Source organism: Apis florea, unplaced genomic scaffold, assembly GCF_048593485.1.
Source record: "Apis florea isolate Af1SG1 unplaced genomic scaffold, ASM4859348v1 contig_2153_pilon, whole genome shotgun sequence".
Lineage (NCBI taxonomy): Eukaryota > Metazoa > Arthropoda > Insecta > Hymenoptera > Apidae > Apis > Apis florea.
Genome location: NW_028256536.1, coordinates 650,232 through 677,201, shown reverse-complemented (window position 1 = coordinate 677,201; position 26,970 = coordinate 650,232). Strand labels below are relative to the sequence as shown.

At 41.4% G+C, this 26,970-nt stretch overlaps 1 protein-coding gene and 1 long non-coding RNA gene across 7 annotated transcripts in view; one reads left to right on the top strand and one right to left on the bottom strand.

Annotated features, from left to right (window-relative positions):
* LOC100871216 (uncharacterized) overlaps positions 1-26,970 on the top strand; it is an 84,345-nt gene that overhangs the window by 44,839 nt on the left and 12,536 nt on the right. For 4 of the 6 annotated variants that reach the window (XM_086915419.1, XM_086915434.1, XM_012483665.3 and 1 more), the window contains exons 2-3: positions 10,748-10,925; positions 12,127-12,420. In XM_086915419.1, coding sequence (XP_086771545.1) covers positions 12,226-12,420 — 195 coding nt within the window. In that variant the 5' untranslated portion in view covers positions 10,748-10,925; positions 12,127-12,225. The remainder of the gene's footprint in view (positions 1-10,747; positions 10,926-12,126; positions 12,421-26,970) is intronic. The other 2 variants (XM_086915440.1, XM_086915445.1) reach the window with 1 other exon arrangement.
* LOC147658563 (uncharacterized) lies at positions 3,068-6,742 on the bottom strand. Its single transcript, XR_015294527.1, has 2 exons — positions 6,563-6,742; positions 3,068-3,350 (listed from the first exon to the last, which is right to left on the bottom strand). It is a non-coding gene; the product is annotated as an uncharacterized LOC147658563 (long non-coding RNA).

The window sequence follows — 26,970 nt, the reverse complement described above, 5'->3', positions numbered from 1 at the left end:
ATCTTGAACGTGACCAAAAAGCTCTTCCCCTTGTTTCCTTTCCCTTTTACTTTGGGTGTCGTTTACTCGTCGTCACTGTTCTCCTCAAAGATGAAAGCCAACAGGAAATTGCGGCTCTCGCGTAATTCGACCGCGTTCGAATACGCGACTGTGAACTCGCTTTTGCATTTCTTCGTCAAATTTGTTCGGAAAATACACACGTTTAATCTACACACATATAAATATATATAAATATTCCCTGATTTTTCACACTTTTTCATTTCGATGTAATTCGGCGTCAAAATCAAATTTCTTCGACTCACGCTTGTCGAAACGTGTCTGTGCCCGATGTTGTGACTCGCATGATTAACGAGTCCGCTCACATACGCGTTCCCAAGTGGCGCTTAATTGCGCTAATCGCACCATGCATCTGATCGACGTTCGATTGATTTCCATTTCTTTCACGCTCTCGCCACTCGACGAGCGGATACTTTAACCCATTTTTAACCAAGACATAGTATTTATAATAGTGGAGATTCTCCGAGAATTAATGCATTTAACATGTACGGTCGTGTCATGGGTCCCAGTTCAAGAATAACCGTATAATAATATGAAATGACAATGTGATTTTGCCTTCGTGCGCGGTTAATAAATGTTATTAAAGATTACAACGTGCAATTTCTTAAAAAAAAAAAAAAAAAAAAAAAAAATTAGAAAAATTCGAATATAACATTTTCGAACAAATTTTAAATTAGAGAAGATTTAGCGTCTTTCAAGCTACGAGAGATTCAAACGTTTACAGGTTAATCCATTTCTAGAAAATATTCTACGAATACTTTCTTCAAGCTATTGTATTTTATGCATTAAATAGATAATAATCTCAGACTTAAATCAACACTTAGTCACAGTTTGATTGAAACGGTCGCAAGATTTTGATTTTCTTTTGAAAGCAGTCAAAATTGCATCTCTCGTTTATCATTTATCAAGAGAGAGAGAGAGAGAGAGAGAGAGAGAAATTATCTTGATCAAACATCAAGAGTTTCTTAAGAAAATGAAACGATGCGTATCCATATCCTTTTTTTTTTTCGAAACTTGTTAATACAATCACAATTCCATTGCAGTGACAACCTGCAATAAAACGCAATTGGTGACCGAGAAAACAATTCTGGCCTCGTAATTATACATTTTCTTTGATGTTCACATTTTCGGCGCGCGCGCCAGCCGGGAACAAAATGGAGATAAACAAAACAAAAAAAAAAAAAAAGAAAGAAAGAAAGAAAGAAAAATAGAAAATAGAGAGAGGGTGTTTCGCGAAGGGGAGATGCGTTCGAGTTTTACGCCCGGTTTTTCGAAAGGAACCGTTTCTCTCTCTCTCTCTCTCTCTCTCTCTCTGAACAACGTGAAACTCGCGGAGTTTACGCTTTTAAGTCGATTCCCCCATCTCCAAATTTCCCCCCTCTTCCAACTACGAGAAATATACGCGTAATAAACCAAAAAGCTTGCCTTTTTACGAATTTATCTAACGCTTCTCTCTCTCTCTCTCTCTCTCTCTCTCTCTCTCTCTCTCTCTTTCTCTCTCTCTCTCTCTCTCCTTTCTCCTCGAAAGTTTACGACCGCCCCGTGGAAATTTTGTTTTTATGTAACGGGTAATTTCGAGAATTTACTTCTCCCGATGGACCACGCGCGCGTCTCTCTCTCTCTCTCTCTCTCTCTCCCCCCCCCCCCCTTCAGAATTTTAATACCGCGACATTTCGTGAGAAACTTTTTTCCAGAGAAGCGTATACAGTCCACCGCAGCGCCAATCCTAACGTTTCACCCTTTCCTCGCACCTCTCGCGCCGCCCTTCGTTTCCCCCTCCCCCCCCTCCCCCTCCCCCCTCTCCACCGATATTTTCGAAACGATCGAAACGCGTATCCTTTCGTTGATATTTTCGAGCAAATATTTTTTATATCGCCTCGAAATCGACTTCCCCGATTGGCCCCGATGAAAATGAACTCGACGAGTTTCCAAACATCGTGGGATGGAAAAAAAATTCGACGCACGTAGAGATCTGGAGCTGCAAATATTGTCGACACCTCGAATGGGTGAGCCGCCGTGGAAAAAAAGCGGAACGGTGGTGGACGGTGATTTTCAATTTCCACACGATTCTCGCGCGTTTGTTTTCGTCACGGGTTCGACGTTTCGTCACCACTTGTTGTGTCGGGACCGTTGATGTTCCAGTGGAAATCAATAGAATCCGTGAAACGAGGCGATCTCCTTGCAACGACGAGTGACTCTGCGCTCAATCCAATTATCTACCCTCGCTCTCTCTCTCTCTCTCTCTTTCTCCCTCCCTCTTTCTCTGTGTACCGTATGTTTTTCACGAAACGAAGAGGAGAAGGACGCGTGTAATGTGGCACGTGCGTGTGGCACGAGAAAAAAGCAAACACGGCGTGTACGCCCACCTCGTAAGCGCGCGAGAGAGAAGGAGAGAACGAGTCCTCCCCCTCCCTCGCGCAGCGTGCAACGAGGTTTATCTTGGAGTGCGAGTGATAAAGCCACTATCTCGTTGCGGAGCCTCTGTGACGCTTTTCACGGGGGGCAAAAAAAAAAGTCCCTAGGAAATTCGGTCGCGGTTCCGAAATTTTCGTCCCGCGAAAGGAAACGAATCTAGTTTTTTTTTTTTTCGAATGATGGGGATGCAAGGTGATCTCCGAGCGATTTGTTAAAATCTCTCTCTCTCTCTGTCTCTTTGTGAAATTTAATTTTTATTAAATTATGTGTAAAAAATAATTTAAGACTGAATTGGAGATGGAATAATTTTAGTAGTCGTTCGAGCCATGTCGAGGAGGTTAAGGAACTTTGCGAAACAAGAAAGAAAGGAAAACATTGGCTCGTAATATTTAAAATCTTTCCTCCTCGATTCGTTCCTCCACGGAATGCAACGCGGAAGAATCGATGATAATCATTATGAAAACGTACAATATTATTAAATATAATTTGATAATAATATTTATATAAAATGGTGAGTTAAAGAGCGAGTTCATTGAGATCAGAAAAAGACGATCTTCTTTTCGAGGAAAGTAACGTGTATGAATAACAATATGAATATTATCATCGTATTTTTGAATTAATTCCTTTCCATATATTCAATATTCTACATATCGATTTTAACATATCTGTTCTTGACAAGATCGAGTTAAAAAACGTTATAAAAAAGATAACCAAACATTATTACACACACACACACACAACTTTCAACGAATTAAACATCGAAGATTCATGGATCATTCTTTCGCAAAGCTTCTCGTCGTTAATTCGTCCTCATTCATTTCTTCGATCCTTTCCTCGGTGTGACGATGACGCCTACAACTCGATGTAGATTTCAATTCCTAAAAAAAAAAAAAAAAAAGATTAAAAAAAAAAAATCTGTTTCAAAAGAAACGACGATAACAAGTTGAAAACGATCCACGGTACAAGGATATTCGATAACGAGTTTTCCTCTTCGAGAAAATAAACGGATTATTCCGAGAGGAGGCGAATTGTTCTTGTTTCGTTCGTCTTGTCTTCTCTCGTGCAGCAACCGCGGAACCGTTATGCCCAACTATCGTATATATTTATACATATATATATATATATATATGTATATGCAACAGAATCTTTGTAGCCACGTGAGAGGGAGGGGAAGTATCGCGATAGGAAAAGCAGCGTGGATGGTGCACGAGAAGTCGATAAAAAGAGCGTCGAACCTGTCACGGTTAAGGAAACGGGCTGTGCCATTTGCAAATTTCTGGAAAATTAATTAATTGACTTTCTTCTAATGTGCGAGTAAAATCGTGCAATAAAAAAATATCATAGTATTATTTCGAAACGTTGAGTACGCTTGGCGATTCAGAAGTCGATCTCAGAAATTCGTCGCAACATTTTGACGCTAATTCGAAAAATGAAATCGATCGAACTACATTGAATTTGAATATTCAATGTTTTGATATATCGATATTAATAAGAGCTTAAGCTTCTCAAGTTTAAGTAAGCTCCTCGTAGCCGTGATTAATTGTTATTAATTATGCAGATTAAAGAAGAGTCATCCAGGTAAAAATTGGGTAATGAAAATATCGAAAGCTCGAAATATTCGTACGATTTTCTTACGATTAAGATGCTTTCTTTACGATTATTGGATACACGCATGAATAAAAAAATAATATCCAAAACTTTCATTTTAGTTAAACGTGGGATGGGATTTTCCAACGCGAGTTCTTAGCAGAAATGTAGAAATTGGTGAAAAAAAATCTTAAGATCTATGTGATTTGTGAACAAGTTTTGTACACGTTGTAACGATAATACCACGTACGTATTATAGTACCTATATAGGATTCTTCCTCGATTCTTCACTCTCGGTAAAATCGTGGCCACGACTGATCCTCTTTGACCTTTCGAAAGAGAAGATTTTTATCGGAAATCCCCGCGATGTCTCGAGCTGGCGCATACTTCGACAGTTTGCTTTGCAGTAGCTTTCTTTTTATTCGAAAAACGTAATTCTCTATAAACTTGCCTTACGAATTATCCTTAGTTGTTCTACGGTTAATTGCAGTCTTGGAAGTTTCATGGCTTCTTCCCGCCTGCCAAACTTTCAACTTCGAACGATTGTCGTTGGCCTGGAGCTATTCAAAAGTATACCAGAGTTACTTTCAATTGTTGCCTACGAAGTTTCCAGAGGATTTCTTTTCTATTCTTTTTTCTTCTTCTTTCTTTCTCTTTTTCTCTTCTTTTTTTCCAAATTCAAATCCGCCACATCTTTGCCTGACATTTAAGGTTAATTAAACTTGCTTCTCCGTCGATTCATTGTCTTAAACTTTTTCGAAAGGTTTTCTCTTTGCTTTCGAAACGAATCGAAGAAGTTTTCCATCATCTCCAAAGTCTGGCATATTTTTTATTTTCCAAAGTTTGTGTAGTAGGACCATTGGGTCCATCGGCGGGACGTTTTTCCATTTTTCGATGTCAACGTGATCCGACGATTCGTTTTTATTTATTTATTTATTATTATTTTTTTTTTTTTTTAAGAATGATTGGGCGTATTGAAAGACGTCACAGTTATCTGGAGTTATCTAACGGTCGCGAAGCATTTTATGTATTACTCTAGTTTCGTTTTTACTGCTGAATGATACTATTGATGTTCTACACTCTCGTGCATTTAATAATCTTTAAGGAGAATATTTATTTAAGAAGAAACGTCATTCTAAAAGTTATAAATAATAAAATTGGATTACTCTAGTATTTTTTAATTTAATAGTTAAATAATTGTGGAAAAGTATCCTTCAATTTTTTGAAAACATGAGACAACGTAAAAACAACTAAAAAAAAAAATAAAAAGGATTGTACTGTTTCTGCAATGGAAACATTGAAAATTAAACTAATATCTTTCATAATGTAACACGTATTATAACACGATAACATCCCAAATTTGACTGCATCCATAAAATTTATATAGTTTGTTTTTAATTTAATTGCAGAGCAAAAAATTTGCAAAACGCATGTCAACGCGAATAAAATACGGTTCGGTTATTTTTACGATTTTCCGGTGACCGGTGGCGTAAACACTTCGATTATGTGAATTATAACAGTATTCTGGCCTCTCGAAGAAGAGGCCACTTGGCGCGGTTCGTTCACCACGCAGCAATGAACACTTTGGAATAATCGAAGGAAAGAAGGAGGAGAGGGAAAAAAAAAGAAAAAAAGAAAAAAAGAAAAGGAAAAAAAAAAAATAGGAGGAAGCTCGATGAATACACGAGTGGCCCATCGACCGGTTTCAAAGTTCGAGAAACGATCGCGGATTAATCTTCTGATTAATTTGTAGGGCTCGCAACCTGTGAACGAGATAACACCGTCGCGACGGCGGATTTTTCAGAGAAAAAAACCACAACCGATGCTCGTCCAATTCCCTATTTCGTTCTTCGATGTATTAGTTTCGTATCAGTTTAACGAGAACTTTGTAATTAATGCGCTGTTGATTTTAACGTATTCTAGGAAGAAGTTGAAAAGAGAGGAAAAGGCTCGATACCCCCTTTCGTTTTAATCCTTTCTTTATTAATTCGGAAACCGAGTGGGTTTTAGCGAAGCTATAATTAAAATCGAACTTTTTATCATTATCTTTCTATCCCTCTTCTTTCTCGTGCTTATTCTTAAAATTTTTTTTTTTTTTTACTTTTAATTATTATTTCCTCGGGAGTAATTAAAAAATTGTATTTTTTAGAAGATGATAAAAAATTTCTAGTGATAAGAAATTTATTGAAATTACGAAACGAAGCACAATGTATGCACAGGAACGAACGTCTCGAACATACCTATATACCGTTCTGTTCTAAATTCCGAACGTTCGTTCGACAAATGCCGCGATTTTCTACTTCACGTCGAGTCATCGATCACCGAGAATGAACAATTTTCAACTATGTTCCTGTCACGTACTCAACTGTTGATCCTAAGAACACGTTTCAACTACTTACCTACTTCGAATAATCTGAATGCACATCGGACAAACAATCATTAAGAAAACATGGGACGAAGTTAATCAAAAACCTAACCTAATTCAAATAATTTGCAAGTTTACCGTAACATCGACGAAACTTTCGAATCAGTTAAGAATCTCGAGCCATGAGGTAATCGTCTTTCAGTTACTCTCGGCCAATATTGGTCAATTATGGTTGAAAATTGCAGAAAATTGATCGACTCGGATCGATGAGACAACCAAGAATCTCGACTCAAGAGCCGAGCGTCTTTCGGCCATCTTCGGCTAATTTTCCGATCTTAGTCGAAAATAACCGAAATACGATCGGCTCTAGTTTCAGCATTCCCAGTCATTCGGGTTTAGCGTCTCGTCGGTAAACCATTCAAAAGTAGGAGTATCCCGACTCTACTTCTTTCTTAAAAATTCTTAATTTTCCAATCGAATTGTCATAGTGTACGATCCAATGTATCCAATAATTTTGTAGAAACGAAAATATCAATCTCGATATGCGTATCGATTCATATACGCACGTTCTAACCTAATCTAATTCATTCGAAGTAACCGTTCCAGTTTCGACACTTGCAAGAAACTTTCGATCCGATATTACCTAAACGTATGCACGTAGAGGATAATTAACGAACGACAGTCACGTTTCTCGTGCTCGTCTCGATATCTCGAGTTAGATCTACTAGCGGGTGTCCCATCAAAGGAGGGTTAACCCGATTTCCCAATTTGATCCGGATTCCCAAAAGGTCACCGGTTGAGCGTTGGTAGTCTTCCGCGTCTCGAGTAGTTGAGGATTTTCTCAACGGCGAAAGGTACTCTAATCCGATCCGTAAACACAATAGAAAGTATCTCAGGGAATCTAGGCTACCGAGCGAACATTGTTGCGCGCGTGCGCCACACACGTCCTCTGTATGTGTTATTCTCGGATACGTACCGAGACCTGAATACCGAGCTGCCCTCCAGCCTCGGCAAAAATGTTTGACATCCGGTTACCTCGTGGAGAACGGTCTTTTGACGCGCCATCGACATTTTTTCGGCGAGATGGGGGGGAGGGGGAGGGGGGAGGGGGGGGAAAGGCGAATAGGTTAGGCAGTAAGATAGCGGTGATGGAGGAATTCGAGAGATGGAAATTAGAAGGGGGAGGGGAGGGGGAGGGGGGAGAAATGTGGGGGATGGGGAGGGAAAAAACGAGTGGGAAAATGAGTCGAGGGAAGAGGAAAATTAGTAATGGAATAAAAGATGAAAGGGGAAGGGGATCGAGAAAAATGGGCGGGTAACGTGGCACGCGGGAATATTTGAAATTGGGAGGACGATGAAAGAGGGAAAAGGGATCGTAATTTCGCGCAAATTCGCGGCTTGCCGATTTTTCCGCGTATTGTACTCTCAGCGTTTTTCGATACGGGGAATTTATTGATTCCCACGATCCACCAACGAGTTCCATAGAGACTTGCCCCGGGGGGAATTTTAAAACCGCACTCAAGCGTGCGGCCCAAAGTCCTGGGCTTAGTTGTTATTACCTTCCATCCTCGATGAAAGACGTTGACCAGTTTACCAACTAGATATCGAAAAATGGCGCATGCTTCTACCAGCGTGGGATCTCGATCAAAATCGAATAACGATTATTCATCATAGTTTCGATTATATAGTGTTAGTGCTCGTTTTTCAGCACATGTACGTGAACGATTATCGACCGTATATATGTGTATATATGTGCAAATTTTCAAATTTCTTTTTTTATTCTTTCAAAATTAATTTTCTTTTATTCGTTCCTTAAATTTTTGGATTTTTAATAATTTTAAATTCCGACGAGTTCTCCGCGAGATTGGCATTTCAGATAAAAACACATTATCAGAAAAAAAATATTTTTGAAACCACTTTAGATCTAATATATAGATACACGTTCGTTCGACACGAGCCAATAAACTTACACTTGATCATTTATTTAATACGAATAGATCTAGTTATCCATATCTAATCAACATCTCGATCGATTGAATCGATTCATCTGCATGAAATTAAAAGATAATTCGAAATAAATCGTCCATCCAAGAATTATCTTCTTTCATTTAATTCACATCTTTGTAACGAGAAGTTGAACGTTTAGCCGGTGAAATAAAGTTAACCGTCATAATGACATATCTGCCGTGTTGTCACCATTCATTACAAGATAATTACACGTGTAATCAAATGTCACCAGTGTCTCGATGACAGTAGATATTCGGCAAATCAGCTTTCCGATTTTCACGTGTAACGGAAACTTCATCAGCGGCCAGTAATCCCGATAAATGTCGATATTCCACTTTCACGATTTTACAAAGTCAGTCTCTCGGTAATTATGCTAATAGATACAAGCGGCTCGCATTAATCGTTTCCAGATAATGCAATGAATACTTCTTTTTCTGAGTCCGAGTTTGTCCGGCAAACTTTCTTTCCCCGGCAAAATCCTCGGTTTCTTCGAATCGATCTTGTTTCGTTTCCAATCTTTTCCAAGAATTTTAACGAATCAACCGAGAAATCTAATCTCGTCAGATTAGATACCGAAGAAAGAATAGTTTCACCACCTCCGTCGTATCTCGACCGACCTTTTTTCAATTTTTCGAAAATATTCCATGTATTATCCAACTTGAGGAATAAAACTATCTCTAAATATAATTTTTTTTAAAAACGACAGTAGCAGCAATAATTTTTTTTCTTTTTACTCTCAAATACATATAAAATCCATTCTTTCTAAATTCACATTCAACACCAAGAGGGTTGGTGCAATTGATAATGGCATCGATAGTCGTCGATTATTATCCCAGAAGCGAATTAAAAGTATCGTTAAAATTATATCGGCAATATTATCGACCGTGTACATTTAACCGATATTGTTTTCAATACTACGCGCTTCCCTTTAGACCGTCCAAATAGCAAAGAGCGAAAAGACGATCGATAACCAGCTTACACACCGACAGCACCGATCTAATATCTAGTAATTATCAGCTTTCAGACGTTGTTTCGAGACAAACAATCGTTGACACGGTAGGAAGTATATCGTTCGTTCGTTTTACATTCCCCGACACCGGAATTTCTTATTTTCTTTCCTACGAGACAGCTGATGGGGGATGCATCGCGGCAAATTGCTTCATAAAAGTGGCCACTCCGGCTCAACCGAGACCGGTTGTAAATTAAACAGCCACAACCACGTTTCTATCATCGGGAAACTAGTTATCGACTGGGCTCGAATCGAATCTAATCGCGTCGAACTGATCAAAAACCCGGTAGAAATACGATAAAGGGTATATGTAAACGAAATCTAAATGATTCAGACAGGATTCCAATCTTCTAATTGTAATCGTGATTACAATTTTTAGCAAGTTTATAAATCGATCGAGCGTATTTGAAACTATACGAAGCTATATCGATATCGAGCAATCTTATTTAATAATATTTGTTTGAATGTAAGAAGAATTTTTTTATTATTAAGAGGAAATATTATTATTCAATTGTGCGGAGGATCATCTCTCTTGGAATTGTATAAGATTAAGAGAGTTCGATATTTCGGATTGGACGAATTAAAGATCGATCGTCTGCGCGTGGAGGATTTTTATGGCAACGCTCTATTTTTATTTCTACTTTTATCTAATCGTATTCTAACTTTAATTTTTAACGCATCGAGGAAAAGGCTGTCGCAAGTTGTTTCAGGATCGCGACTCAAAGACAAGCGTGTGTCCTATTTGACCTTGTTTACAAATGTAACTAGTTGTCCGTTGTATAATATTTCTAAAATATTATCCTTCTCTGCTCACTGGATCGATAATAATCCGATAGGATACAAACACGAAACACGAGTGAGAACGGGAACGGTATAATTCATTACACTTTTCTTGAAATTTGAAAATTTTCGTAAACAAAATCATGTTGATGATCAAAAAGAAAATGACAGAAAGACCATCAAGCCATAAACGGATAAAATTAAACGATATAAATAAAGTATTTTCCACACGCTTGTCTTATTCAATATAAATTGATTAATTAAAATTCGAACGTGACAAAAGTTCGCATTAAGATTTTCATTTTCGTAGGATCGTAAATATTTATAATTCTATAAAAAGAAAAGAAACCATACGAACCATTTTCCCTTTCCCAATTATTTTTCTCTTTCCCAGATATTTCCCCAAATCCCCTAAATGATCAACATTTAATTCTGACACAAATTTTTGAACAAAGTGAATTCTGAACAAACTGGAATTCGAATCGGCTCGATGTTTGTCTGACCAATACCTCTATCGTGTGTTACAGGGGAAACACGTGAGACTCAGCATCGTGAGGGACAATCGTGATCGAGGTGGACGTTCAAACTCGCGCGTAAATGCTTCGAAGGCCATCGTCTTGGAACCATTCGTCCGGTTGACAGGGAGCCGGGTTGGTTTCACTTCGAGAACGAGCCCAAAGACTGACTCTGCATCGACCGATACCCGTAAGCATTCATTGCTAAAACGAGTTTTCTTCCTTTCTTCAATTATGGGATATAAAGGTGCGAATGTTCTCGAGAATGTTTCTTTTTTTTTTTTTTCTCTCTCTTTTTCCACGTACGACAAACACACACCGAGGATAAAAATATTCTACGTTCTACCAGTAGTAATTCTATCTATGATAGACTCGATTCTAGAAATTTTTATCTTTCATCCACTTGGCCTCCAAACAATACATAAGATACATAAATATTTTCTTCAAAATATTTATATAAAATATTTTGAAAAATAAAAAACGTAACGACGATATTCGTCTAATTCGGAATTCAGAGAATACAATAATAACAAAAATCGAAAGAGAGGATAATTTTAATTCTGCCTGCGTATTTATTTACATCGCGCGGATGAAGGTAGAGCCCAAGTTGGGTCGAAGAACTGGAAATTGCGAGCGGCCGCCTCTTTTAGACGTTCCGGAAACGTTCTCGTGCAATCTATCCCGTGTAACAGGAAACGTAAACTACCGGTGGCCCCGCGAATCATTCGCAATTTTCAAACGTAATTTTCAAACTTAATCACGTAATTAATGGCTGATTAGAGCCGGTGTCGTGAGAACTCGAAAAGTATCACCGCCAAATGAATTGAATCGTAAACCTCTTTTGTGCTCCTCTCGTGAGAGAAACGGCTGCTCTCTCCCCCTCCGACGATAGTCGAGCAATTAAAATAATTTTTTTCTATCAAGATTTTTCTGTTCCCGCGTATCCTTGCGCTAATTACCACTGCGCCTATCCCTCGTTTTTTTTTTTTTTTTTTTCTATCATTTCTCGTTTGGAAAAAGAAGCTCTCGGCTCTCGAATTCCTGGAAATGTATCTCGTGACCCGCAGATTTCCAAGAATTCGTTCTTTCCAGTTTGAAGGAAAGATTTAAATTAGCGATATTACCAGTCACGAGATATATATATATATATATATACTTTTTTTCTCACTCGCGTGTTCCTGAAAATCATTAAAAAAATCCGCGATCTTCCCAACCTGACCGATTAAATTAAAATTCGTTTTCGAATCTAAAATGAAATTTCTGAACGATTACGATATATTTCTTATTAGGGAATATGTATACGTGGGTCGAAGCGAATTAATTTCTCGGATCGAGACGAAATCGCGAGAAGTTGATCTGGCTGACCCGAGACGCTACTACTAATGTTGCAGAGTGGGGGAAGAAGGAAGGCCGAGAGGGATTAAGGTGAGGCGAAGAGGAACGAAGGGGATCTAAGCGGCGAACGGTTGGTTGAATCGCCAGGTCCGCGCATGCTTCAGCAACGAGGCAGTTCAGTAACGACACCTCCCGCGACGTCATCCTCCAACATGTTCCCTCAACAGTATTGCCTACGATGGAAATACCATCACAGCAATCTACAGACCATGTTCTCACAGCTGCTCGAGCGGCAAGCTTATTGCGACGTCACTCTGGCCTGCGAGGGCAAAACTCTCAGAGCGCACAAGGTAAACAGAGACACGTTTTCAACCCTTCCACCGAATTCTACCCACGTGGACGGTGGCTGCACCGATCGAATTTCCGCCGCTACTCTCTCTCTCTCTCTCTCTCTCTCTCTGTGTGTGTGTGTGTTTTTCTCCTTCTCGTTGAACTCGGGAAGAGATTAGCTCGATTTCGAGAGGAAATTTTCGATTTACATCGAATTTACTTACATCGTTCTTCTCGTCTCTAATTTCTTTCTTTCTTTCTTTCTTTCTTTTAGTTGGTCATTTTAATTGTTTATTCGACGAATATTTATATGTTTTGGTATATATGGAGATGTAGGAACTAGAATTTACGAGCAACCCGAGTTAATTATATAAAGGCACGGACGGATATTTTCTCTCGTGGATAGATACAATTATTGACGAGTTCAAAATAACGTTATAGAGGAGATCCATTGATATTCGGACACAGATGTAATAAACGTAAATATTTGACGTGGATATCGTGTCGCATTAATGATATAATGATTAAATATAAACATAAATGTTTATATTTGTATATTTATAATTTTCGTCGCGTCGGTGATAGATAAAAGAAGTTTGGAAAAAAGAGAGGAAAAATTTACGAACGGATGAAAACATCAGATGGCGCGTAAATTTGGCATTTTCATTTCTGAAAACACACGCGATCGCGGGGATGATTCGCGCGTTGAAATATCCGGCGACAGAGATGGAAAGGATAATCGTTCCGGTCCATCGATGGCCTTTTATCACCGACAACATTGCCCTTCGTTGGATCCCGATAGTCTCCTATTCGCTTTAAAGTCCCTTTTCCCGAGTTGCACGCTTCGTTTCAGCTATTTTACTCTTCGAAACGTTTCAGATCTCTCTCTCTCTCTCTCTCTCGCTCGCCCCCTCTGCGTCGTTTAACGCGTTTACAGACGTATTGTATCATCTCGTCGAAAAACGCATAGTACTCCATTTTCACTTTCCATTTCCACGCCGCTTTGCTTTGCTCGCTTAAATTGCTACAATGTATATGCAGTTTACCACTATTTTCCCTTTTTCTCGCCCTTTGTACCCTTAAACCAGAGGAGGAGAGGAGAGAGAGAGAGAGAGAGAGAGAGAGAGAAAACGTCTGCCCGAAATCGCGTTTCGAGAGAAAGCAGCGCGCTCACCGGCGCAAACGGATCGTTCGAGCCCGGTAAACAGAGCAATTTTCCGAAAGATTTTGCAGAAAAAAAAAAAAAAAAAAAAAGAAGAAGGAGAAGCGAGAGAAGAGGAGGAAAGGGGGCGGGAAGAAAAAAAGAAAAAAGAAAAGAGAAACAAGCGGGTAAGCTCGATAAACGCGCGTTTCCCCGTAATTAAACTTCATCCTCTGTGGAAAAAAGCGGGCGAGCAGACGACAACGGGGGAAACGAAGGCAATCTCGTCCAGCTTCCATTGACTTCCACGATGCCGGTTCGTCCATTTCAACCCCTTCCTTCGTTTCCTCCCCTGTACACGTGTCTCTCTATCGGCCCGGCCATCCATTCTCCTCCTCCGCTCCTCCTCCCCGCGTCCACTCTTTTCCTCACGTTTGTTTTTTCCCTCGCGTTTGTTTCCCTCGGCATCTTCCTTCACGACCGGCACACCAGAATTTCCTCGATTCGATTCTTATTGCGCGACGCGAGAGGCGCGCATACACCCACCCACACCACGCACACACGCACACAGGAGGAGGGAAGAGAGGGGCAAGCAAGCAAGACCACCACCACCACCACCACCACCACCACCACCCTCGCCTGCCCCCGGGGAACATAAAACTTAACAAACGATCAATTTTCTGTTCTTTGTTTCTTACCAGGCTGGAACTACGGTATTTCGCCACTCTTCCCTCCCCCTCTCCCCTCTAACATTCTCCTTCGGCGGCCCCAGCCGACACCCTCCTCCGTTCTCTCTCCCCTTCTCCACCTTTCTTTTTTTTCCCTCTTCTTCTTCTTCTTCTTCCTCCTCCTCCTCCTCCTCTCCTCTCCTCGAAGCGGTTCGGTTTCGCCCCTTCGGCCTCGCCTCGCTTCCCTCCCCTTCCCCCCCCCACCCTCTCTCTCTCACTTTCCCTGGCAATCGCTATCTTCTTCTTTTCTTCCCTCCCACCCGATTCGCGGGGCTGTTTCACCCCTACCCTCGGCGGCTCGCCGCCCGCCACCCACCCCCCTCCCCCTCCATGTTTCCCTTTTTGTATCTCCGTCTCGGGCCGTGCGTCGAAACGAGCCGCGCAGAGGAGAGGCACTCTATCAAAGTAGAGTACGTTTGGCTTGGTTTATTTTTTACTTTGGGAGGGGTCCAAATTGTAAAATCAATACTTCCTCCTAAATTTAGAATGCCGCCACCGAGCGACGCCGACGCGCGCGGCCTTTTTCTCCTCGTTTCTTTTCGGCCTGCACGCGGGGGAGAGGAGCAGGAGGAGGAGGAGGAGGCTCGGTCGCCGCGCGCGTCGCGCGGGAAACCGGCGTCGAAGAGGAGGAGGAGGAGGAGGAGGAGGAGGAGGAGGAGGAGCAGAGAGAGGGGCGAGGGTGATCTCGCGCGCCGCGTCATCGCGTCGGAAAACAAAAGCCGACGCGCGACCGAATGCGCGCACTCTTTGAGACACCCCGGGATCGAGAGAGAGAGAGAGAGAGGAAAAAAAAGAAAGAGACGTCGACCTGACTGGAAGGGGTTGCCTCCACCCATGTTTTGACGCGTATATACGTGTTTTTTCACCATCCCCGATTTTTATTCGAAAAACTTGGATACCGAAGGACGTTGAGAAGCAGAGAGAGAGAGAGAGAGAGAGAGAGAGAGAGAGAGAGAGAGAGAGAGAGAGAGAGAGAGAGAGAGAGAGAGATCCCGCGGAGGAAATGCGAGGAACAGCTGTTGTTGCCTCCTCGTTGTCCCAGGCCGCCACCTGCATCCAGGTGGTGCTCGACGATTCGATCTCCTTCCGAGAAAATCGAAATTTTCTTTCTTCTCTCTTTCTCGAAAGAGAGGGAGGGAGGCTCTGTTTCCTTTGTTTTTTTTTTTTTTTTTTTTTTTTTTTTTTTTATCGTGATTGCAACTGGAGATGAAAAATCTTCTTCTTTTCTACCGTGCGGTAATGGTTGACGTTTGGTCGCGCTTTATTTATTGTTCCTCTTTTTTTTTTTTTCTTTTTTTTTGTTTTTAAAAGACGTGTACGAACGACGACGACGACGTGGGTGGAAATACCGATACGGATTGAAATATGAAGGATAGAGACGATCAGAATGGAACGTCAATCGCGCTACAATGTTGTGGTTTGTTTTATGACGGTGTTGCGCCCGCTTCCTTGTTGTTCGTTTTCGCGATCGCCGCCGGTGGGAGGTTAAATATCGATTGCTGTTCGATGTAACGCTTTGCTCGTGGCAGGTGAGGTCGTCTTTTTCGTAAAATAAACCGATTTCGAGTGGCCGAGACCGATGATCCCTGACGCAGACAGCTTGACTCCCCGGCCATTGTTATTAAATGAATAGACGCCCGTGTTTTGTGAATATTTAAAAGTCGGGGCTCGTCCCCGATACGATTTCACGAAATTAACCCTTTCCACAAGAACGTCAGCCGGACAAATATTTCTTGTATCTTGTAGAGTGGAGGATTGGATATTGGAAAAGCCAATTTTTCTTTCTTTTCTTTTTTTTTTTTTTAATTTAACGCTCGTGCCTCTCTAATTTTCATTCAATCGTTCGTTTGTTTCGTATTTATAACGTTAGATTTGTTCCCCCCCCCTCCCCTCCCAAGTTTCATCGATACAATCTATCTTACGAATTCAAGAAATATATATACACGTATATAACCTAGAATCGTTGAACCAAATAAAATGGATTAATAATATTAATATATAAATTCTACGACGAAAACATCGCCCCGTATAAAATAAATCTGGAAATAATCTGATGACAAAGGGTTAATTAAAAATATCGATCCCGTGGCGATGGCGACACGACGAAAAAGAAAAATAAAAAAAAAAAGCGGCAAAAAGGATAACTCTCGATCCTGTTTCCATGAAAATCCGCTTAATTCTACCGGTTGGTTAACAAACTCGTCGATAAACTTTTGCTCTAAACGCTTCTTACTCTCCTAAAGACGAAGACGCGATCCACACAAAATAATAAAAATACGATACGATCGATCGATAATAATCGATTACTCGCGTATGTCGGATCCTTTCTTTCTCTCGAATCGAGCCAAAATTCGGACGTCCCGGAAACCTGATTGCCTGATCTTGAAACGGAAATGAAACTCGGCGGGGAGATCCGCGCAAAATAGGGGGGAGAAGATTGGTGAAAATTTCATATCGAGGAGCCGATACTCTCAAGGGTAACCGTATCGGTTAACCGCATTACGACCTATTTTTTCGAAAGCAGTTTTCAACTATAGACCTAGACTATATATCTTATAATATGTACACCGTGCGCTAGATAGACCGAATAGTTTCTAGGTTAAATTCATTTTTCATTTATTCGTAATTCCACTGGATCTCCCTCCCTGCCTCCCTCCCTCCCTCTCGAGTCACGAAACCCGATAGATTTCGAGTTGTACACGTATACACCTTAATCCCCCTTAATCGAACGAATCGATGGAGGGAACGGCTCTCCCCCCTCCTCTCCCCTTGGCGATCCGCTGCAACTTCGATCGAAATCGAATTTGGATCCGAGTTGGATCGTGGCCAACTCTCGAGAAGTCGTAGCCATATCTCGAGAAACCGTAGCGGTGGGTGCGAAGAGTCGCGAATCAGAGTCGTCTGGGAATGTGGTCGGTGTCTATGCACGGAGGTTACGATGTTTTTCGATCGTTGGTCTCTACGAGCCGTGCGACAATCGGGGTCAGGCTATCGATCATGCCGCCATCCAGAGAATAGAAAAGAAAACGACAGTGGGATTCCTCGCGGTCTGAGACCGTGACGATGATATTCCACGCGGTGTGTTCTCAGGTTCTCTATCCGCCGACAGGAGAGATGTGCATGCACATCGTTACAACAGGCCGTGTTGCCTCGCGGGTAATTATATGCCGCGCCAGAAGGGTTGCCAGGTGCCAGGGTCGTTAAACCCGGACATCCTGTGTTCTAAAAAACACGACGCGCGCCGCTTCCTAACTGTATAAATAATAATAAGAAAATAGTTTATTTATACAGCGTGTCCACGTTCGGGGATCCTTTCGAGAGTTCGCGCGAAAACGAAAATATTCGAATTTCCCGCCATTTTATTCAGCATCCATGAAACTTATTGTCCAATATAGATCGAACGCGATCTATGATTTCAGAAAGGAAGTTTGAGCTTGATCGATGAAGGATATATTGCGATATATATATAATAAAAATACATTCTTATTTTACATTGCCATTTCGACATTTGACTTGTCCTGAAAAATAAGCTTCGGTGGATATTTTTGTACACTGTCTATATAATTGGTCTTATGAATATCGCCTACGTATTTTTAAACACTCTGTATACAGTATACGCATTATTAAAGCCACATGACGCATACGTTGCATCATTAATAAATAAGAACTTGTTAAGAATAGGTCATTTTCCACTTTGAACTTAAACGTTAATTAAAGAAAAAGAAAACAAACTCGATACGATGATTTATTTACGTACAATCGTTAAATACAATTATTTTCTTGCACAAAATCGAATTGGTAGTCTATATATATATATATATATATATATCGCGCAAATAATAAAGTCGGATATACGTTTGCATGATCGTAGAATCAAACCACTCGACTTTTAATAGAAAAGATTTGTCCAACAAAAGATTCATCGTTCGTACACGCACTTGACAAAGACTGAATTAACAACACCGACGAGCAAGTAAACAAAGCGTTCATTAAACGTCCCGTAGCCTGTGATAAAAGGAAGAAAAAAAAGAAAAAAAAAGGGGGGGTCCAGAATCCGGTGACACTGCGTAAAAAAAAAAAAAAAAAAAAAAAAAGAGAGAGAGAGAAAAAAAAGGAAAAAAAGAAAAAGGGGGAAAAAAAAGGAAAAAGCAAAAACGCAGCCAGTCTCGACACCCGGGGAAAATCGGCGCGTGGGTGATTCTTCAAAAGCCCCGAGTGGAAAATGCGCGCGCTTGAATTTTCTCCTGATGCGCGCCGGGATCACTGGGCGAGTGAAGAAAGAGGATGGCAAAGCGCGACCAGGAAATGGAGAGAAGGAGAGTGAGACAGAGGGAGAGGGTAAGGGAGGACGAGTGCTCTCGCACGTGTTAAATGGGATTTTACGAGCGACGCGTGGCGAAGGAAAAGCAGTTTCACGAAATTAACACCCGCCGAAGCGAGTGAACTCGTAAAAAAATATAATCGATATTTTCGTACGGGCGTAAGTACTTTTCCCCGTCTCTCTCTCTCTCTCTCTCTCTCTCTCTCGTCTGCGTTCACACTGAGTCACGCTTCTCTTCCCTCGGAACACGCACTTATACATATACATGCTATTATACATCACATCTCTTTCTCTCTCTCCCTCCCTCCCTCTCTCTCTCTCTCTCTCTCTCTCTCTCTCTCTCTCTTCCCCCTTCTCTTCCGCCACTGACAGTAGCGTAGAAGATTAATTTGTTTTACTCGTGTCTCGGAGTTTAATATTTTTCATTAGATCTCGCCTCGCTCGTTTCCCTCGGCTCCTATTGGCGCACATTTATATTGTTGCAGACCGTCGAGACTGTCTCGGGACGCGTATCATCACGTGGAAATTCGCGGACAAACTTTGCGCCATCTATGCAAAGCCCCTTCGGGACCTTGATACATACTTCGCGCTTCGACGAAACTTGTAATTTTTGCTTGCACGCGATCAAAACGGTGTTCCCACTTACAACCAGATAACTGTATTTTACGAAAATTCCACCTTTCTCGATTGTTTATTACGCAAAAAATATCCGGATCGATCGCGTTTATCGAACGTATTTGGTTAAATACGTTCAGGTGATTAATAGGTTAGGTTTTTTAGATTGAGACGTTGCGCGAGTTCGAAAATTTTTGACATGTTAAAGGAATAAGTTTTTGACGAAGATTAAGATTTTCGAATATTATTTTGGCATCGATGAAAATATAGTGTGCGTGATAATGATAAGTGTTATTATATTATTCGTTATTCCGAAGTAAGTATCCCATAACTCGTATATCGAAACGTTTCTATTTCAAATTTTTCATCGTGTTTGATGTTTCTTTTCTTTTACGAAAATTAAAAAAAAAAAAAAAAAAGAACCATTTCAGAAAATCGTGTTATTTAAATCGAACAACATCGATGTACCGACATCCGTTAATCGTTGACGTTTTTGAATCACGAGTGTGCAATTCAATTTACAAACGAGCGTGACGAATCGATAAACAAATCTTGTTCAAGATTAATCCAGATACAGCGATAACATGAGAACTCGTCGAACGCATTCTATTCGTTTGGAGGGTTGCATCGTTAAGGCTAATAATTAAAGTTCAAGAAGTCAATCGCGCGATATATTAATCGTCGAAATATTATCATTCTTTGCTTATTGACGTTTAATCGTATCCCAGGAATAATTCGCTCCACAGGCGTGGTTCAACTTTATTTTTGATACGATTGGCAATCGTGGCCGAAGTGCATGTTTTGAAAGGCGCTTAACCAGAATCAGACACACGACTCTTGTTATTTTGTATCTTGTTACTTTTTCCCCGTGGAAGAGAGAGGCAGTCACGAAGGTAACCAACCAAGAGATAAATAGTCTTCGGCCTTCGCATTGCTCGAATTTTCCAAAAACTTTCGAAATCGATGGTTAAGTATCTTGTTGTTCGCACACGTGTGTGTGATTTGTTCCCTCGATCTCGTATTATAAAGTCACACTTATGTTTCCCTCGGTTGTTAAGTCGTTCGAGCGTGACGATTACAAATCAATGAAATCTCAGTGGGTTATTAGAAAATCAGCGCGTGACTACGTTCTACTTTGTAGATCGACGAGTTCCTTACGCCATTGCGATCATTGGAGACACGCAAGCCCATATGCATGGCTGCGCGTCCAAGTAGAGATGTGTATAAGTATACATGTACAATCGCACGTACGTAAATACATGCACGCGAACCTCGGACAATTGCGTTTGCCTTCTCTCCTTCTCTATTCCGGTTCCCTCCTCGTCTTTCCTTCTGCTCTTTCGTTTGTTCTTTCCCTCTCACGGACCTTTTTCCCCACTATCATTCCCTCCTTTTTCATTTTTCTCTCCCTCACCGTCAATTCTCTCTTCGTCCCCCCTCCCCCCTTTCCGTTTCAATCTTCCTTCTTCGCCCTCGCCTTTCTCTTCCTGACTTTTTTATCATTCTCGTTGCCCTCTCTTCTATTCCCCCCCCCCCTTTTTCATCCTTCTCGCCCGTTTCTCTTTGACTCTTATTTTCTTTTTCTTTCTTTCGCTGAAACTCTATTTCTACTCTCTATCCTTTTTTTTTTTTTTTTTATTTACTCTAGCAAACTGTTTCTCATTCTTTTTCTCCTTTGCTCTTTATTATTCGTCTCCATTACCTCTCATCTTTCTTTCTTTCCGTTTCTATTCGCGCCATTGTTCTTTCTGTCTAGCGATCCTCCGCTATACGCGACCTTTCCCTTTTCACCGATGATATAATGTTACAGGGACAAAGCTAGTGCGCATGCGCATCCACTCTCGTCACTTGATGAACCAAGACCAAGGTGAAAATTTGAAAATTTCACCGTTCGCTTTGTCGTGGCCGTGGCCTTCACGGTTCGCTGCTTTCTCAGAATTCGTTCGTTCGTTCGTTCGTTCGTTCGTTCGTTCGTTCGTTCGTTCGTTCGTCGGTTACGATCCTTCCCTCGATTCAGAATGTGTTATGCCACCAGTTGGTTCCGCGTTACAACTTTAGGGAAAATATCGATGTATCGATATTACCAGCTGTTGATCAATCATATCGATGTAATGAAATATCGATATTTCTATTTAGTTTATTCGAAAACAAAGGATTTTCTAGAAATTTTTATAAATTTTACTTTCTAAAATATAAATTTTATTCCGTTCGATCCAACGATTGATATGATAAATAATAAATACTTTCGGATTAAATAGTTTAAAGATTCTTTCCTAACTTTAGAAGAATTTTGTTTAAAATTCGAAATAAAAAGAAAAAAAAAGTCATTACATTATAAAAAAACATTGAAATCTATCGAAAAATTATCGATAGTTTCGATATATCGATTTTTAAATATCGATAATAAAAATATCGATATCTCGATTGCCATCTTTAGTTATTATTGGGACGAATATTGTGTAATATATCAACGATTTTTGTGCCATTTCTGGATATTTTAAAAACATATCTACTACGTAACTTAATAATATTATACCAATTATTGAAATTAGAATTAAATTGCCGATATATTCTTGTTTAATTCAACGTCGCACCGTCGATGTTTACTTTGTTGCAAAGATGTTGCATAACCTCTCACAGTGGGTAAGTTTTTTAACGATCTTAAGTTAAAATCCGATGAGAAAAACTTGACCGATTGATGCCGAATCCGTAGAAATTGCGTAATATTTATAAAAGTGTAGCAAAATTGAAAGTATTTAAAAAGAGAAAACGATCTGGTACACGATGGACAGTCTGTTTTCGTTAATTTCAGTTCTCCATTCATCGGTGGGATACGATGAACTCTAGAGATAAACAGTCACCTATTGAAATGGAAATTATGCGTATGCGTTATTTATGAAATTACGTAAGACAATTTTTTTCGCGGCCAGAATCTCTTCAAACGACTTTACGCTAATGTAAACGACAGTCGATTTGTACGAGGAGTGTCGTTGACCGTACTTGACAATCACTTTCAACATCTAACTTTAAATTTGATCGAAATGTACGTCGTTGCGTCTTTCTTATACGTCTTTCTTCCGTGCGTCAATTTTTCTTTTTTTTTTCTCTCCTTTTCCCTTCGGTTATTTCTTTCCTTCGGAAAGCTCGATGTAAACTCGAACAGTTTGTCTAGACCGTTTACCGTTTTTCTATAAAAATCGTTCCGCGAACTTCGAAATGTTCGGTTACAAGCTCGTTAACCTCCTTCATCCGACGATGGTTTTAACGAAACGCGAGATTAGTTTCGAAACGGGGGGGGGGGGAGGAGAGGAAGGAAAAAAGAAGAGAGGAAGGGAGTCTACGAAAGAAGTCCTTGGTGAAATCCGATTTAATTTCATTCTCCGATTCCTCCTTCCAGCAGCCTGGAAATTTTTTTTTTCTCTCTCTCTCCTTCCCCCCCCCTCCCTCTCTTTCTCGACTCCCCTGGTTCCGCTGTCGATATTACGAAACGAAACGAAACGAAACGAAACGAAACGTCGCGTCGTCGATGCACGCGTCTCAAAGACTCGATAATCGAATAATCCGGCGCCAATTGAATTTTTCGTCCCTTTCTTTTTTTTTTTTTTCTTTTATTTCTTTTTTTTTTTTTTCAAGGCCACACCTTCCCTCATCGCGGTTGCAAATTCCTTTTTTACCCTTCCATCTCGTTTCTCTCGTTTCACCGTCTGTCTTTCTGTCCCCCTGCACCCACCCCCGCTCCCCTCCCTCCCCCCCTCCTTCCCTGTCGCCCCCTTTTGCTTCTCCTCGTCGGCGGCCAGAAACGGGAAACGCCTGAACTATCGATCGAATTACGTAACGTAGAGGCAGAGAGGCCGGTAATCTCGTTTTTCTAATGAACTTCGTAGCGAGCGAATGCCCCCTTACGTCGAACAACGAATCGTGCGCCATATTTCGTCGCTCGATCAAAAGTAAAGTACTTACTCCACATCTCTTCCTTTTCCCCTCGCCACCGCTCGCAACCCCTCGCGAAGCGAAGATATCGACTGGATTTCTCGAGTTTCTTCCGTCGTTCGCGGATTATATTTTGAATTATACACTTTCGGCCGGGAAATTGATCAGGGGATATAGATCAGTAGGCAACGGGAATTTGAGAATAATCGAATAACTCGTTTTCCCACGTGCGTTTTACCAGTGGCATGTCAAAAGTAGAAAACGGTTACGCTTTCTCAGGCGTAAATACGAGAATAATATGAGATTATACATCGTTTCGCGTACATTTATTATTTTTCCTGCATCGGTAATGACAATGATCGTGTCCTTCGCTCTCCTTCCTTCGATTATATCCACCGTCGTTTCAAATATCCGATTCACCGTAAAATTGGAACGGGGTTGGAAAGAAAGGAAATGAAAATTTTCGGTGCGCCGAGGTCAAGCGTTAAAGTCTCCGGCGTCGCGTGGAAAAACGTTACATCTATACGCGGTCTATCCTCGCGGTTCTGCATGGAACACCCACGTGCGTGCAAACTCCCTTGGAAAAAAATATGAGAGAGAGAGAGAGAGAGAGAGAGAGAGAGAGAAAGGAAAAGAGACCATCTTTCCTCGTCTCAACCCTCTAAAAAAAAAAAAAAAAAAAGAAAAAAGATCAAAAATCCGCAACGATCGCGGTGTCTCTCGAAAAAGTCTCTCGTGCCGACGTGGCGTTTTTATTGCATCGAGCGAACGAGGCCGCCCGCGCATATCAATAAATAACGGTAAGGCAGCGTTAACAACAACAACGATACGTCGCCTATCATTCCGTGCTTCTTTGCCACCCTCCTCCCCCTCCCCCTCCCCGGTCGGACCGCGTTATCCCCCCACGGGGGTGTGCACACGTAGGTACAATCGATTGCGTCTGCCAAGCTTTTACGCCGGGGAGAGAAAACCGGCGAATCGACAAATTCGACGCGGCGCACCCCCGTCTCCGAGGAGGGGTCGCTCACCATCGGCCCCGTCCATTTATATCCTCCTTCGTCCTCTCCTCTTCCTACGCCGTCCCACCACCATCGCCACCACCACCGTCGCCGCCGCCGCCGCCGCCGCCACCACCACCGCCGCCGCCTCCTCCTCCTCCCCTTTCTTTCCTCTTTCTTCGTTCTTTTTTTTTTCTTTTTTTCTTTATTACTATTTTCTCTCCCTTCTCTCTCTCTCTCTCTCTCTCTCTCTCTCTCTCTCTCTCTCTCTCTCTCTTTCTCTCCTTCCTTTTTTCATTCCCAACGACGAAAGACGAAGCACCCCGTTATGCACGATAAAAAGTTTAATGTCAGAGAAGACGTCGTGGGCGGTAGTGGGTAGGGGCAAGGAGGGGTCTGCAACGGAGGGACGGGTGGATGGGGAGGTGGTGGGTGTGTGGGGTGGGTAGGCGCGGGTTCGACGTCGGGACAGGAGGATGGGGAGAAGGAGGAGGGGGGGGGGGAGGGTGAAAGTGCCCGGGGATCGTAATGACTCGATATGAAACCCGGGCAGTGCAATTTCTTTCTTCTTCTGCCCTTTCCTTCCTCCCCCGCGCGTCTCGACGTCTTCCTCTTTTTTCATCGCAGTATTTCCCCATAAAAGCGGCCCGGCATAATAAAAAGCATTATATAGCTGGCACTGAAAAGTAACGCGCGTCTCTCTCTCTCTCTCTCTCTCTTTCTCGCTCGCCCATTCTCTTTCTTTTCCTCTCCCCCGTCTTCCTTCCTCCCTGCTTGATCCGTTTCGACCGTGTATACGCGTGTGGTGTATACGTATATAAAGCAACACTCGCTTGGCGTGGCTGTGTGGGTACGTGTAAGAAACAGACACGAGGCGGCGTAAGGTCTTTTACGGCCTTATTTGCGGAGACGTAAAAATCGCGAAAATCAATACGGAACTTCTAACATTAAATATTCAGGCTATTGACTGGGCGGGGCCGAGAGCCAGACACTCTTTCGTACTTGAGAGTTCTTCGGCCTCCTCCATGGGAAGAAACCCATTCTTCCGCGATCGCGATACTGCTACTACCACCATTCGCTTTCCAGAAACACCAGCTGCTTCCAGATGTTTCACGATGCGTCCGTCGCGTCCTTTTCCTTCTTTGAACGATGCTCGCTCGTTATTCTTTTTTTTTTTTTTTTTTTTTTTTTTTGCCAGCGAGAAAGAGAGAGACGCGTGCTGCTTCCGTTCGATCTTTATGCTGGTTATGCAAATCGATCGATGTCGGACGATTTTTTGAATTCAATTATTCTCTAAGAGATTTGCATAGGTGGATTGATTTATTAAAACGATTAACATGAACAAATATTTACCTTCGCATCGCGTGTTATTTTTCCGCCACGGTATGGCACGGTACGCCGGAGCGTTTCAAACTTGGCGCGCTTTTCTCGTTGTTTACATCGTGCAAAAGATATACTTGCCGAAGAGGAAGATTTTATTGATTGACACTTTGAAATAATGCTTAGCCATTAGCTGATACGATATCTCGATACGATTCGAAGACGATAAAACGAATTTTATTCTATTGGGATGAAGACACTCCAGATATACTACTATTTTTGATTGTATCGTGTTGAGAAGAAAGGAAAAGTATACATAACCTATGTATGACTCGAAAAGTGTTTAATTTAAGAAGAGTAAACATTTTTTCCTTAATTTGAATCATCCATTCTATATATGTTAATCATATTTTCGTTTCGTGTCCACTTTCTTTCACAATTATTGCAATATCCATATCCTTTTGCTGGAAATAACGAATTTTGTTTGTATTTATATATATATATATATATATGGCAAGTATCGTTCGCGCAGATTTTTTTGATAACTCTTTCCACCGGATACGTCAGAACGTCTTTTTTTTTTATTCCCCCCCTCCCCCCCTCTCCCCCGTCCCTCTCCCCGAAAATAATAAGATATTCGATGCTCGTTATAATTAAAAACGATTTTCATGTGCGATGTGATCAATATTGAAATGACAATTTTCAAAGAGGCGAAACGAGGATATTCGAGGCTCCTTTTGACGGAAAATTGTTTGATGCATGAAACGATTAACGTTTTAACTGAGCAATTATTTCCAGGGAAAAGCACAATATCCGACGTTCTTTCTGTAACCGGCAATCAAATTCAAACGTTTGCAATTGGTTGAATCGTTTCGGTTACGTTTGTGAAAAATCGGACAATTTGATACACAACGCACGATAATACGAGACCTTATTGGACGGTAAACATTTGTTTCCACCGAAACAAAAGTGGGGGAGGGAGAGGAGGGAGGAGGAGGAGGAGGAGGAGGAGGAGGAGGAGAGAAGGAGGAATCGTGGAACAACAACAATGGAAAAATACAAAAGGGAGAAAAACAAATTCGCGAAAAAACTACGGCGTAGGCCGGTTAAAGGGTTAAGGAATAAATAATTCGGAACGAAAACGAAACACGAGTTTTTTGCAAATGCAACAATACCGCGGTACGAATTAATACGTATGTATTCCACAGTTGCCCCCTTTTTTTACTTGCATGTAAAATTCTATTGTCGTTCCGCAGAATAATTTTCAAGGAATTACGCGAACGCTCTTGTTGTGTTGTGTGTGTGTGGAGGGAGAGGCGGAGGGGGAGGGGAGGGGAGTCGATAGAAACCACGCTCGAGCGACGAAAAAAAAGTCGAGATGAGAGAAAAAGACAGTTGAAGAGGGGGTGGAGGGGGGAGGAGGGACACGATTTACGGTGGGCTTACGTTTCGTGAAATAAAATGCAAATTCGGATAGGAAAAATCATACACGGCCGTGTCCCGTTTCGGTTGACAAT